Source organism: Botryllus schlosseri, chromosome 11 (assembly GCF_051294905.1).
Source record: "Botryllus schlosseri isolate E-star chromosome 11, Bs_hap1, whole genome shotgun sequence".
Lineage (NCBI taxonomy): Eukaryota > Metazoa > Chordata > Ascidiacea > Stolidobranchia > Styelidae > Botryllus > Botryllus schlosseri.
Window position 1 is genome coordinate 24,784,610 of NC_137246.1, and position 13,283 is coordinate 24,797,892.

Genomic DNA, 13,283 nt, shown 5'->3' on the forward strand with positions numbered 1-13,283 from the left:
ATATGGTCAGGTTCCGTAATTGGATGAAAAATCACCCTCAACATCTAAAATCTGCATTGTTCAGAACAATCGGATGATCGCAAAACAATGACCCATTGCGACTCTTCGATTGTTCGGAAAATGCCGATAATTCAGACTTGGAGGGCGAATTCCAAGTGGTTCAGCGCCTGATCATATTTTCATTTACATTTTCAGAGTCAGTGCGACAGTAGCTTTCGATCGAGACCAGATTCAGTAAATTCTGCGCTCTGGAAGACGACTTTTGGATTGCCAGAAAACCTACAGTAGCTGCCGTAAAATAAGTCCGAGTAAAGCTTCAGCGAAGCGGAATGAAGCTGCAAAATCGGTCGTTGTCATTCTGTGTTTACATTCTATAGTGATATGGAAGTTCGCGTCTACAGTCTTTTGATTTTTACATGAAATTTTGTTTGAGACGTATCAATCCGCAGATTTTCAAAATTGAATTAGAATTACAATTATAGCTACAGCGTTTTTTTTCTTAGCTATATACTGATTCGTGGATTATAAATAAATACAACACAATTCAAGTTCAGTTGATATCAAATTGTTGATTCTCGTAAGTGTGAGAATGGAAAACGTTTGTACATCAAGCTTGGTTCGTTTCACACGATACAGATCTCCTGCAGCATTTTCAGGACAACCAGAAATTACTAGAATTAAAATTAGAGCATAGCGTATGCAGAAAACTAGAATTATCTAAACAAACATGTATGTCTACCTATATTTACTAAGCATATCAAAGGATGAAATACTTTTCCGACAGCCTTACAGAACGGAAATAAATATCACAACGCAGAAAGAAACGTATTGCAACGAAATGGTAAATTGCTATCCTTCCCCCCCTAGCATTTCAGTCTCAAGTAAGGGTGAGGAAAAGGATGACTAGGATCTGTAGAGAGAGATAGCATGGTTATCTATCTCCCCTCCCCACAGACGAGTCTTGGAGTGCCAAGGCGATATTAGCACAAAAGACAGTCTCTCTCAAGGATTGACGACAGCGCGTCGTGACCTGGGCAAGGGATGAGATTCTAACAGTCCTGGCTTGTTGTATGGCTGTAATCGAGCCAGGGCCAGCGGTGGCCGTGGGGTCGTCGTTGCAGGAGGCTCGTAGACATCATTAGGCAAGTTTTCCGGCTGAGCGGCTGGTTCTGAGGCAGCAGACGGTGTGGTATGGACCTCGGGGTGGCCCGTCGCAGGTCCAGGATCCTGAAGCGGTGTCGTTGTAAATGTCGGGTGTCCGGGCACTGAGAATGGCGTGAAGCGGCGCAAGTGTTGTCGGTTTCGTATGGTTACGCGGCCAGACCCGTCAACGCGAATGACGTACTGGTGATGCTGGCGCACCTCGACGACAACGCCTGTTCTCTCCCAGCGTTTCGGATGGTTCCCAACTAGATTCTGCAGGTATACATGGTCACCGACTTTCAAAGCAGGCAGCATCTTGGTGTGTTCGCTCCATTTTTCGTATTCGCGACAGTGTCGCCGTGCCATGGCAAGTTCCCGGTGGGCTACAATTTCTCGCCATGATTCATGGGGTACGTAGCGCGCATATGGGATCGGGATAGCATCGCGAATAGGGCGTCCGAATATGATCATCGCAGGGGAGACCTTAGTCACCGGGTCAATGGAATTGCGGTACAGCAACATAGCTCGTTGGAATTTGTCAACATCCAATGAGCCGCCGCTGGATGTGTTGTCCATGAGCATCCGTTTCACCGTCTTGACTGCAAGTTCGGCTCGACAGTTCGCGTGCGGGTTGGCGACCGAAGATACTCTGTGGGTTACGCCCCACGATTTCAAGAATGCCTGGGTCTTTCCAGCAGTAAACTGTGGCCCACCATCAGAAGTCAGCTCTTCTGGAATGCCAAAAGTCACGAAGGTTTGCCGTAGCTGCGAGATGAGTCCATCGGCACCAGAGTTCGAGTGACACGCAATCGGCCAGTTAGAGTACCGATCAACAATGACAACATAGTCCTTGCCATTGTGAGAAAAGTAATCACTGCAGATCATCTGGAAAGGGTACTCTGGGCGTGTCAGGACGGCTGGAGGCTGCATGGGGTTGGATTTTGCGATCCTGTGGCAGTGACCACACTGGTCTCTAATGCGAGAGATGTCGACTGTGATCAGTGGCCAAAAAACGGAGTCCCTCGCCCTAGCATTCATGGCAGAAGTGCCCTGATGCCCAGCATGCAACGCGGTCAGGATCTCATGACGCAGACTCGAGGGTATCACGATCCGTTGTCCCATAAGAATAACGCCCTCCACAGTGCTTAGCATCGACGAGAACCTGTGGTAAGGACGCAAGCTAGCAGGCATGATGCGGAGGTCGGTCGGAAATCCTTCACTGATATACAGGCTCAGTTGCTGAAGGTCGCTATCAGAAGAGGTAGCTTCACGTACCATGTCCCATGTGACAACCGTCGTCGAGGCCCGAAGACTGGCAGTAACGGCAGCCACGGTTGAAGCATCGTCAGCAAAGTCTGGCTCATCGTCGATCAGTCTCGGAATCTTGGACACGGCGATAGGACGGCGCGGTGTGAGATCAGTTTCGGGTGCCTCTCCGGGCAGCTCAAGCCTGACGGGAGGGCCATGCGGGTTCCTGGATGCAGCGTCTGCAACGTGATTGCTCTTGCCGGGCACATGGACAATCTGAAAGCGGTATCCAAGGGTCTTTTCCTTGAGGTTGAGGAGCCGTCTGTTGGTGATGTCCGACAAGGACCTGTCATTGAAGACCCGCACAAGAGGCTTATGATCAGTGGCGACGATCAGCTGGGTGCACCCAAGGACGTAATATCTCGTTTGGTGGAGCGCATATGCGACAGCCAGTGCTTCGCCCTCAATGGGGGCGTATCTGCTCTCCGCTGGGTGAGTAAAACGGCTTCCGACCAGGCATAGTTTCCATCCATCCGGACAACAGGACGGCGTCACAGGAGCGCACTTGCAGTACTTCTGTGTCATGAAAAAGCCAATCCCGGTTTCAGACCAATCAGTCGCGAGGCATGTTGGTCGGCTAGGGTCAAAGAGTCTCACCCCATTCTCAATTTCAGAAATGATCGCTTCTTTTGACAGCTGGAAGGCGCGTTCCAATTCTTCAGACCAAGCAAATTTCCGGGCCGGTTTCAGCAGGTCTCTGAATGGCGTCATCTGCTGTGCCATGGCAAAGGTGTACGCTGCTTGATTCACCAGTCCGAACCATGCTCGCACCCCGGTAATGTCAGCAGGTGTAGGGAAGTCCCTTATTGCGTTGAGGAACTTGGTGCATGGGCGGATGTTGGTCATGGAGATCGTCAATCCAGCAAAGTCCACTTCTTCTTGCGCAAATTGAAATTTCTTTGGATTCAGAGTGATGCCATTGCGGGCACATAAATCAAGCCATCGGCACGTCTGAAGAAAAGCAGTTTCAATGTCCTCCGCCCACATGCAAGTGTCATCGACACACTTCACTTTGTCTGGGAAGTCGGAGATGATTGCGTCGAAACGTTGATTATATGCGTCACCACTCGCCAGGAAGCCTTGCGGTGCAACCTTGTATCGATAGCGTCCCCATGGTGTGATGAAGGTCGTGATGTGTCGGTCCTCCTTTCTGATTGGCACGGAGTGGTAGCCATTCCAGGCATCGGTTACGGTTTTCAGCATGCCCTGGGGTACTCGATCCGCTAAGTGGAACGGCGCCGGGACATGGTGTGTTTGTCGTACAGAGTGCTTGTTCTGAGGTTGCAGGTCGACCGTGCGCCTCGGGGAACCATCTGCCTTGCCGGTGACAACCATCCGTGAGCACCATGTGGTGGGGGTATTAGTACCGACCCTTTCGAGCACTCCTAAGCGTACGTCCCTCTCTAGGTCAGAGTGCACCTGTTCTTGCCAGTGAATGGGGACCAGAGCGGGTTTGTGCGTCGCGACGGGCGTGGCATACGGGTCAACGTGCAGATGCAGCTCTTCCCCTGTCATCAGTGGCAGAGGTTGGTGTTCGCATACATTGAACGTAGTCGAGCCGTAGTAATCCAGTAGCCAGCCCTTCAATCGGTCGACATGTTCCCTAGTTGGCTTTAAACCAGGAGGTAGGGTGTCGGGAAGGGGCGGTGGCTGAGGTTCACGGCGAGGGCAGGAGCAGGCAGGATCATTTTGTTCGATCGCTGCCGTCGTATGAACATCCTGCGAGCCACGATTGTACGGGAAATCCTCCGGTATGATGCCGAGCGTGGCTAGGGCTTCCCTGCAGAGGTAGGATCTGTCAAGCGTCGACGACACATAGCACATGATGCGGGCTGTCCTCGCAGTCCCACCGGGTCCCGCGAAACTGATATCCACAGCGATTCCACCAACTATGCCCAAGTCTGCATGAGATGGGCCCTCCATGATTAGCTTAACAGGGAGCAGATCACGGCGGTCGATACCCAGTCGCACAGCGATGAACAAGGGAATGATGGAGCTCTGGCAACCCGTGTCAGCTACCATGTAAGTCCGGATGGAGGAAAGCCGAGCGGAGGTGCGAATGGGGTGACCCAGCAGAGAATGTGCATCGGGAAGCAAGTTCATCGAGACCAGTACGACAGGGTGAGGTTTGGATGGCCGTACTTTCCAGCCATCATCGAACACGTGATGATCGAGTCTATTCACCATAGCTGAAAGTGATGCTATCTGTTTTGCCTCAAGAGATTCCGAGGGGCAGCACAGGGCGTCATTCGAGAGCTGAGAGTCGATGCAGCTAGCAGTTCTTTCAGCAGGGCTGGAGGAAGATTCACTCCGGGCCTCCAACTGCTTGGACTTATGCTTCGCGCAAAGCCGGTACGATTTATCCTTGTGGCCCCATTTCCCACAGTCTAGGCATTGCCTGCAGCAATTTGTGTAATGGCCTTTGGACGAGCATTTCGTGCACAGTGAATGCCAGGCTTCACAGTTGCTTTTCCGTGCGTCACGGTCGTTGCGGGGGGCATGGGCCCGTCCGCCACAGGCCCAGCACATCCTGGAAGGTTGAACGGCAGCTGCAGACTGTGGTGTCGCAGGGAAATTACCGACCTCGGAGTGCGTCAGGCGTCCCTGTTCCTTTCTGGCGATGAAGGAGACAGTGTCTTCCAGGGAGCGGTCTGTGGCAGCATCACCGAGGATATCAGAGAGGATATCGGGATCGGCGATGCCCCGAATAAGGTTGTCCTTTATGATCTCAGAACTGTAATCGAAGACGTGGTTGCAGCCCTCCTCCCGACAGGTCGATGTGTACTGACACAAGGCAGCTTGACCACGCAGGCTAGCAAGAAAGGTGCGGATGCTAGAGCCGGGGGTCTGAACCATCTTGCTGAGCCTGAGTCGGTGCACTAGTATACTTTCATCTTTCACAGCCAAGCGCTTGACCGCAGCGAGCAGATCTTCAACTGCCATGGCATCAATGTCGCGTCGGATATCCTTCAGTATATCGGCACGTAGCTCGGAGTCACAACAGTGGAAGAGAGCAGTAGAGGCCATGTTGTCGGAGATGCGACAGCCAGTTTTGTACATACGCCACTCTCTCGTGAAGGCTGACCATCTCTCGGGATCGCATCCCGATGCGATAGTCGGCTTTTCCAATTTGAGCGGGGGCCCAGACTCAGTTGTAGCAGCGCCATGAACAGTCCTGTCGTGGATTTCGAGGGCTTTGATGAGGGCAGGAGCTAACGCCTCAGCCAAATCCTGTGACTTCCAGGGGCAGTCCTCAATGGGGCAGTCCAGTTGAGGCATTTTCTTGATACAGCTGTATTAGAGCGCTAGTCATAAACAAACATGTATGTCTACCTATATTTACTAAGCATATCAAAGGATGACTAGGATCTGTAGAGAGAGATAGCATGGTTATCTATTATCTATAGTTGTCCAAGTCTGATTGATTTCAAATCGCCGATAAAAGTTGGCTGTTCTATAAAAAAAATCATCCAGGGTACATCTGTAAATTTTGTACAATTTCAATATAAGTGGATTCCTGATATGATCCACTGTCGGTATATCAGATATTATTTTGAAATCGCTCGTACCTTCGGTGGTTTCCTTCAAAACCAGGCCTTGAAGTCCATTTTGAAGAAGTACCGTTTCGTAATAGAGTTTTTCGAATTTCCTGAAAGTAACCGCGTTCTCCATGTCATCCTTTTCATGATAGCATTCCGCTATGCTTTGCAAGCATTTTGGAAACAAATCGGAAGTCAAACCGAGTCCTTGATTCGAGAGCTTTTTCATGCACGCCTGTGTTAAGCATCACAGATGATTAGTCACTGATGACGGAGTAAAATAATCAATCTACCAGCCATGAATTGCTGAGAAAAAATGTGAGAGAACATTGAGCGTACTAATGGTGATACAAATAATTTGAGATCTGGTCTATTAATTCAATTTGAATCTCTGATATGACTTTGACTTAAGATTTCATGGGTGAAATCAGATACATTGTTAGCCCACTGGGCATTGGCCCGTATTGATCTAGATAACTCAACCAGCAAATTATATCAAACTAAAATAAAAGTGTGTTATTAACCATATAGAGAGAGAGTTAACCATATAAGATACATAACAGTTATTATTCCATATATAAGTTGCTTACCTGAAAACAATGGATAGCCTTGTCATATTCCTGCTTTTTCTGTGCTTCAACTCCATTCCCAAAATCATCGAGTCTACTTCCTTCTTCCGGCTCTTCGCTGAATTCTGTTTTCATTTTCAGTTATTACCGTAAATTACCTGTACCGCAACAGCTTCTTTCTGTGTCTACCAAGAAGGACATGCAATCTTCGCTGACTATGAGATATCTGCGTTATCTATAACTATGTGCTCGGGGCCGTTCCACTTTCCTGGCGATCCGCTGACGAATTTTATTCGAATTCACAGAAAATACGCAGATATAAACAAAACAAAACAAATAAATGCTCGGCGGAGACTATTCTGGATAATCATCGCCGCAAAGTGGCAGAAGAGAGACTAAGAGAGAGAGAGAGAGAGAGAGAGAGAGAGTGACGCAACTTTTCTTGCTGAAGGAGCGGCCATCATCGGTACCAGATGAACGAACATATATGATGGCTGAAAGTCTGGAGACAAGACTACATACGGTGATAATTACTATTTCTTTTTCTCTCAAGAATAACATACCTCGACCTGACCTATCGCTCTCGCCTTTCATGACATGCCACCCCATTTCTTGTCGCTTGCTTTTTTCAATACTATTTTCTTTTACTTTTCATTCGGTGTGCATGACTCCTCTTTACATTGCCTAGGCCAAGGTGAGTATCTGATTCCATAGACTACTCCAAGTCGCTTCGACACCTTCCTATCTTGTCATTTACCGCATTTTTGTGGTGCATTGAACTGATAAAATTGCTAATAAACCAATGATGATAGTGACTATTTATGGCCCGCGCAGTGCTCGAACACAAATCTGCCGAGGTAGGCAGTTTCAGCGCTGGAAATAGAATGCCCGGAAATGTCACTCATGGCTTTTACCATAGCCCTTATAAAAGCTAATCTTTTACTACCAGACTTTCTGAGCATAGTATTAGCATAGTAGTTTAGAGCTGTAAACGACAATGATATTAGCCTAGCCTTTACAAAGACTATGATATTAATTTGCCTTTTTTCGACATCATTCTGCAGGCCAGATCAGGTTTTCGATAAATGGACTCGACCAAGTCGTTCGTTGGCATTATTACCTCATTAAATGGCAATGGAATACCAATTATATCCTGCATCATTTTAATGTTCAAATTCCGTTTTTTAATCATTCCTACCCATGATCTATTTAAAATATTTAAATACAGGACGAGCAATACACGGCGGGATATCGTTTATTTCGTCGTCGGAGGTCGGACTATTCTTTTCCGCATAACTTTCCTAACCAATTTCTGCCAGAATCATAGTGGCGTGGTTGACGTTCGATTGATCGTTGCGGAGAAGTTTTTTTGTAGCATTTTCATCTTTGAGGTCTGTGAGGTCGCTTTTTGAGGAGGTCACAGTGATTTCAAACCGAAAAAATTCTTTACTTGCAATCAGTTTTAAAATAGCATTTGAATTTTATTGAATTTTGAGGTGTGGCCGCCAGCGCTAAGATTACCGAATGCAGTGACGACCTCGCCTATGCTATTGATACCAACGTCCCCTACGGCGGCTACTGGACTCAGGACTGCGGAAATCTCAGTACGTTTTGCCTGATATATCAGGTGAGCGGCGATGATTATCCATGAACGTAATTTAATGAAAAAAATAAGACATAGTGTGAGCACAGGACACAGATTCCATACAGGCCCACGTCCAGCTCCGTATCGGCCACTCAGCTTTCCCACTTGTTCCTTTCATGCAGTCGTTTGACACCTTCCTATCTTCATTGTATCACAATCTTGTGGTGTTTTGAATTCACGAAGTTAATGATATTTTACTGATAGTGATATTCTCTAACGTCGTAAATTATGCCCTCGTCAGTGTGAAATAGAATATTACTATACTACCTCCAATTCTAACCTTGACATTAATAAACGCATTATTGTCTTGGCCACATGGGAAGGAAAGCACTGCTGAATAGTGTAGGCCTACTTTGGCTACTTGATGATCAATGTAGCCTACCGTACTTGTCGATGTGGTGCGGTATCAAAAAGTGCCTGCATGGTTCTATTGATCGAGCATCTCCGAATAATAATATTTATACATTTGGAATGAGTATACTCCATCTTTCGAATTCAACTAAACTAGAGCTTGAGTTGTTAAAGTCTTTGTTGCAATAACATCAGCAATTTCTGCCTTATGAAGAGTCACTGTAACATTTGCCACAATCAGTATTTACAGACAAATCAAACATGCGAATACTCATCCTGAAAATTTTTACTTTGTTTACTTACTTAAGGTCACCATATGTTCTCCTTTGGAAGGATTTGTCGTCATTTTTTCATGAAATTCACAGTGTCCTCCCGTTTTGCAATTCGTCCTCCTTCATATAGCTATGAGAGTCACGCGATCGTACGGAAACAAGTAAATAATGTCATGATAGACTTGAAATCTAGATTTCGACTGCAAGGTTGACTAAGAAAGGTCAACTCTAACGAATTACATGTGGGGACGTGTCTTTTGGAAGTTGACTTGCAAAATTGACCCTTTTTTAGTCAATTCATCAATATTAGCAGTAAAATGTCCAAATTTTCCTTATTCTTAGTGCAAGCTACTTGTGACATACGTAAAAAGGGTCCACTTTTTCGGATCTCAGAATATGCTGGTAACAGGGGCGTAGCCAGCCGAGATAAAAAGGGGGTAGAACTGAATAAAGGGGGCAGAATGAGCCTCTATGCGTCATACCTTTAGCGATAGCGACTTCTGTATTCCGTACGCTTTTCAAAGCGTAACTAATTGGCGGATCTAATTACCGAAAGCGAGTTAGCAATCAACAACTTGCACGGGGATCACGGATCATGTTACGATGCGCACGCGCTCATCCCGTGACAGTGCAGGAGATCTTATTTGTATTCAAATAAGTAATTGACCTTGAAACAATACCAGAACAACATTTCACGACGAACAATCTATACAGCGCAGAATCTGTTATATCTTCATGAATTTTGACATGATTCAATTCGCGTGTAAGAGTAACGTCTTCTCGGCGTTTTAATTCCATTCATTTCGAGCATGGCGCATAGGCTATACTAATTGTACCGGCGTGTGAATAATGACTTATTCGCAAAGCGAGGGAATCTCAAACAAGTTTCGGCGCGGCTATTGAAGGCTGAATGCGTCCCGGTGGGATACCGATCACGAAAGGCATAATCTAGTATGACGTATAGATGGCCATTGAGGTCAAGACAATGCACAACAATGGCGTCAAAAATAAAATGCGAATCGAATGTATTGTGTCTTCATGCTGTTTTGGGGAAGAGGCTTGAGTTCGGCAAAGCACGAATCAGATGCGATTGCTTTAAAACATGATTTCACTCAGTTATAAGTTGTTATTTTCATGTTAGTAATGTTCGTTATCGTTTACAATGAACTCTTGATGAGAAAACAACGCGTTGAACGACGCGACAAATGTTATTATTGCTCGACGACCGCATTCAGAATAAAGGGATTAAGCTGATCGCTAACCCTCGCCAAGAGAAAAATGTAACAATGCCCCTTTCACGCTTGCATAGACGAGAGATCGACGAGAAAAAGGCATGTAATCAGCGTTGGCGATCGGCGTCGCGCGCAGCAAATTGAAATTACGCGATAACGAGAAGAAATGTTGTTATTGCAGTAGCATTGACTTGGGATTTTCGGGATAGAATCGAGCCTGGAAGGGGGTGGAACGTTCTTCAATTCTACCCCCCTGGCTACGCCCCTGGCTGGTAACTCTAGTTTACTTCCATTATTCCGAGTTTCAAAGTGATCAGTATTCTGAATAAGCATGCAATGTATTGGCAGAACTTGATCTACGGGTAATTGAGTGTTATTAAGGGAAAATAATTTTGTGGGCCTGAAGGTGATATTTCATCATGGCGTACGAAGTGTCTAGAAGGCAACTGATAGAAGATAAACTTTCCGAGGAGCATAAGAAGCTGGCGGTTCTGAAAGAAAGCCTCGCTTCTGCAGATGCCCTCACCAATAATATGGTGAGCATCTTGGATCAGTTTGACGAGCGGCTACTCAAACTCGAGGAAACTATTCTTCCTGTCCACCGAAAGACAAAGGATTTGCAGAGAATGCGTGACAATATTGACAAGACTCTCGTTGCTTTTGATCATGTCATAAGCTACCATCATGTTCCCAGAACCGTGGAGCCTGTGCTGAAGAAAGGCCCCGACCGAAATGTCGATCATTATATTGAAAGCATGGAAAAACTATCGGAAGCTGTGAAATTCTTTCGTGAAAATAACCCCGACAGCCCTGAATTGAATAACGTTCTTCACTTGTTTGACCATGGTCAAGGAAAGTTAAAGTCTGAATTCAAGTCCCTTCTTAACAGGCATACTAAGCCAGTGCAGCCGGATCAGATTATTAAAGCCGCAAATGATACTGGATCTGATAAATTGGAAAATTCTGATGCCAAAGACTCAGTTTTGCAGTTGGTAGCTTTCCCGCCTAAGCCAGCAAGTGATCTTGCAAAAATAGCCAAATGGCTGCAATCTACAGTCAAATCCAAAGATCTGATGAATACTTACGCTCAGATACGTTCGGCAAACCTACTGAAGGAACTGATGGCGTTGAAGGACCATGTCCGAGAGATGGGAGCAAAGTCGAGCCCGAGGAAATACAGTACCATAAAAGACACGCCAAAAAAGAGCAACCGTCGTACCAGTAATTTACGAAAAACTAGCACTATGCTTCGAAAAGATTCTGTTCAATCCGTAAATCCGATCGGTGGTTCAAAAGGTTCAAATCTAACGGTGATTCCTGATGAAGATACCATTGAAATTGAGCTAGATCCTTTTGAATGTGTCGTGTCAGTGACTGAGAAACTCTACAAAGCCGAATACACTCTTCTGCTTCATACCTTTCCCGATGGGCGTTCTGTGTTCGATAGAGTCATCCAAGATAGCTTGGGAATGCTTGAGCAAGATGGATTGAAGTTCGTGGCCTACGCTAAGCAGTGTGTGGTACGTAAGGAGCATCCAATGGTGGTGAACATATTTCCGGCCATCAAACACTTGAAGAGCAAACTGTCGGGGTACAACACGATTTTGAAACATACCAGTGAGGCGTCGCGTCTGAAAATACCAAAGTTGATCGGGGAGCTTAATTCTAGCGCGTCGACCGTTTTGGAAGATTTCACAGATTCCGTGAAGAGCGATCCGGGCAAGGAATCCAACATGCCAAAAGACGGGACTGTACACGAGCTAACTAGCAATGTAATGCTGTTTTTGCAACAACTAGTCTCGAATCTTGATGTCGCCGGGGGCATTCTTGCGTCGCAGCACCACGGCTCGACTCAAACTGGCAGCAAAGGGGAGCAATGTCTTTCACAGTATATGGAACATGTTCTCGGCGCGTTGAAGTTAAATCTTGAAAATAAATCTAGGGTTTATGTAGACTCCGGTCTAGCTGCTATATTTTTGCTCAACAACTACCACTTCATTCTTAACGCCTTGAGCAGATCGGGCCTTCTCGAATTGGTCAAGAAGTCGACTCCCGAAATTGAGAACATCTACAGCGCAGTCATAACGGAGCAGAAAAAGAAATATCTGAAATGCTGGGATAAATTCACCGGTTATTTGTCCGACGAAAATAAACAGGGTGTGACCATATCTGCAGAGCCTGGCTCGAGACTGAAAGACAAAGAAAAGCAAGCGGTTAAAGAAAAATTGAAGTCCTTCAACGGGGATTTGGAAGACCTGGTGAAAACCCACGGGGTTTGGGCTGTTCCCGACAGCGCGATCAAGCAAGAGCTTCACGAACGGGTGAGGAAGATCGTCCTTCCACTTTATTCCAAATTCTGGGACCGATTTAGGATGGTTCAGTTCACTAAAAACATTGAGAAATACCTGAAGTACACTCCTGATGGTGTGGAAAAGCAGATCAATAAACTTTTTGACCAGTCATCGATGTGATTCTTTTTTCTCGCATTCTCTGTCGCCATATCTGATCCAACGTTGCTAATCTGGTTCCAATAGTCATGATGTGGTCTGCTATACTTGAATCCCACTGGGAAAATTTGAAATCTGCCATTCCGTAAAGCAAGGGGTGTACTGTGTATAGAGTGGGCCAGATGTGAATAAAGCTATGAAACAGCTGGACAGATGTCAGTAGGTATTGATTACTGTAATTTATCAATAGAATTTAGGTATCTGATTATGCGTAACAGCTGTGTATCCCCCTGTCCTTCCTGTTGAAAGACTTCATCCGCAGAGAATGCATATGCATATTTTAGTGCTACTTTGGGTCTTCTCTTACCCCACATGAGCTTAACTGAGACGTAGCAAGCTACATTAGAAACGCATTTAGTGGACTGCACATCATTTAAAATAGGCCCTGCTATGGAGCAGCACATGTTGTACATCCCTGTTTTAAAGCATCGTTTGTAGCCAGATAAATGTATGATTGATCATAGTTGGGGCTGGAAGTGATTTTCTCTATGATTTCGAGATGATATCGGTTTTTGAGAAGTATGATGTGTAAAATGCACTTGAACTGATAGACGTACGTATATCATCGCCTATTGCTGTTTCTGTATTCCTGACTTGGATCAACTGTCAATATTCTTGAATGTGCTTTATTATGTGATTTTTGCAATCAGAAATACTATATTATTTCATTTGTCGAAATATATTACGCTATTAACGTTCTTCACTGTTTACTATTCA

At 45.8% G+C, this 13,283-nt stretch overlaps 4 protein-coding genes and 1 long non-coding RNA gene across 5 annotated transcripts in view; 3 read left to right on the forward strand and 2 right to left on the reverse strand.

The window, feature by feature from the left end:
• The window catches only part of LOC145449524 (uncharacterized), a 44,787-nt gene extending 37,859 nt beyond the window's left edge, over positions 1 to 6,928 (reverse strand). The window contains exons 1-2 of the mRNA XM_080327915.1: positions 6,581 to 6,928; positions 6,021 to 6,225 (exon numbers count right to left, since the gene is read on the reverse strand). Of these exons, the coding sequence (XP_080184041.1) occupies positions 6,021 to 6,225; positions 6,581 to 6,694 (319 nt within the window). The 5' untranslated portion in view covers positions 6,695 to 6,928. The remainder of the gene's footprint in view (positions 1 to 6,020; positions 6,226 to 6,580) is intronic.
• The window catches only part of LOC145449520 (tRNA (cytosine(72)-C(5))-methyltransferase NSUN6-like), a 264,578-nt gene that overhangs the window by 158,302 nt on the left and 92,993 nt on the right, over positions 1 to 13,283 (forward strand). The gene's annotated exons all lie outside the window — the stretch shown is intronic.
• The window catches only part of LOC145449530 (protein SGT1 homolog), a 63,261-nt gene that overhangs the window by 49,098 nt on the left and 880 nt on the right, over positions 1 to 13,283 (forward strand). The window lies entirely within an intron of this gene.
• Positions 1 to 13,283, reverse strand: part of LOC145449535 (uncharacterized) — a 109,989-nt gene that overhangs the window by 9,179 nt on the left and 87,527 nt on the right. The gene's annotated exons all lie outside the window — the stretch shown is intronic.
• LOC145449508 (exocyst complex component 7-like) lies at positions 10,321 to 13,283 on the forward strand. Its single transcript, XM_080327895.1, has one exon. The coding sequence runs from the start codon at positions 10,479 to 10,481 to the stop codon at positions 12,528 to 12,530; it is 2,052 nt and encodes a 683-aa protein (XP_080184021.1). The 5' UTR covers positions 10,321 to 10,478; the 3' UTR covers positions 12,531 to 13,283.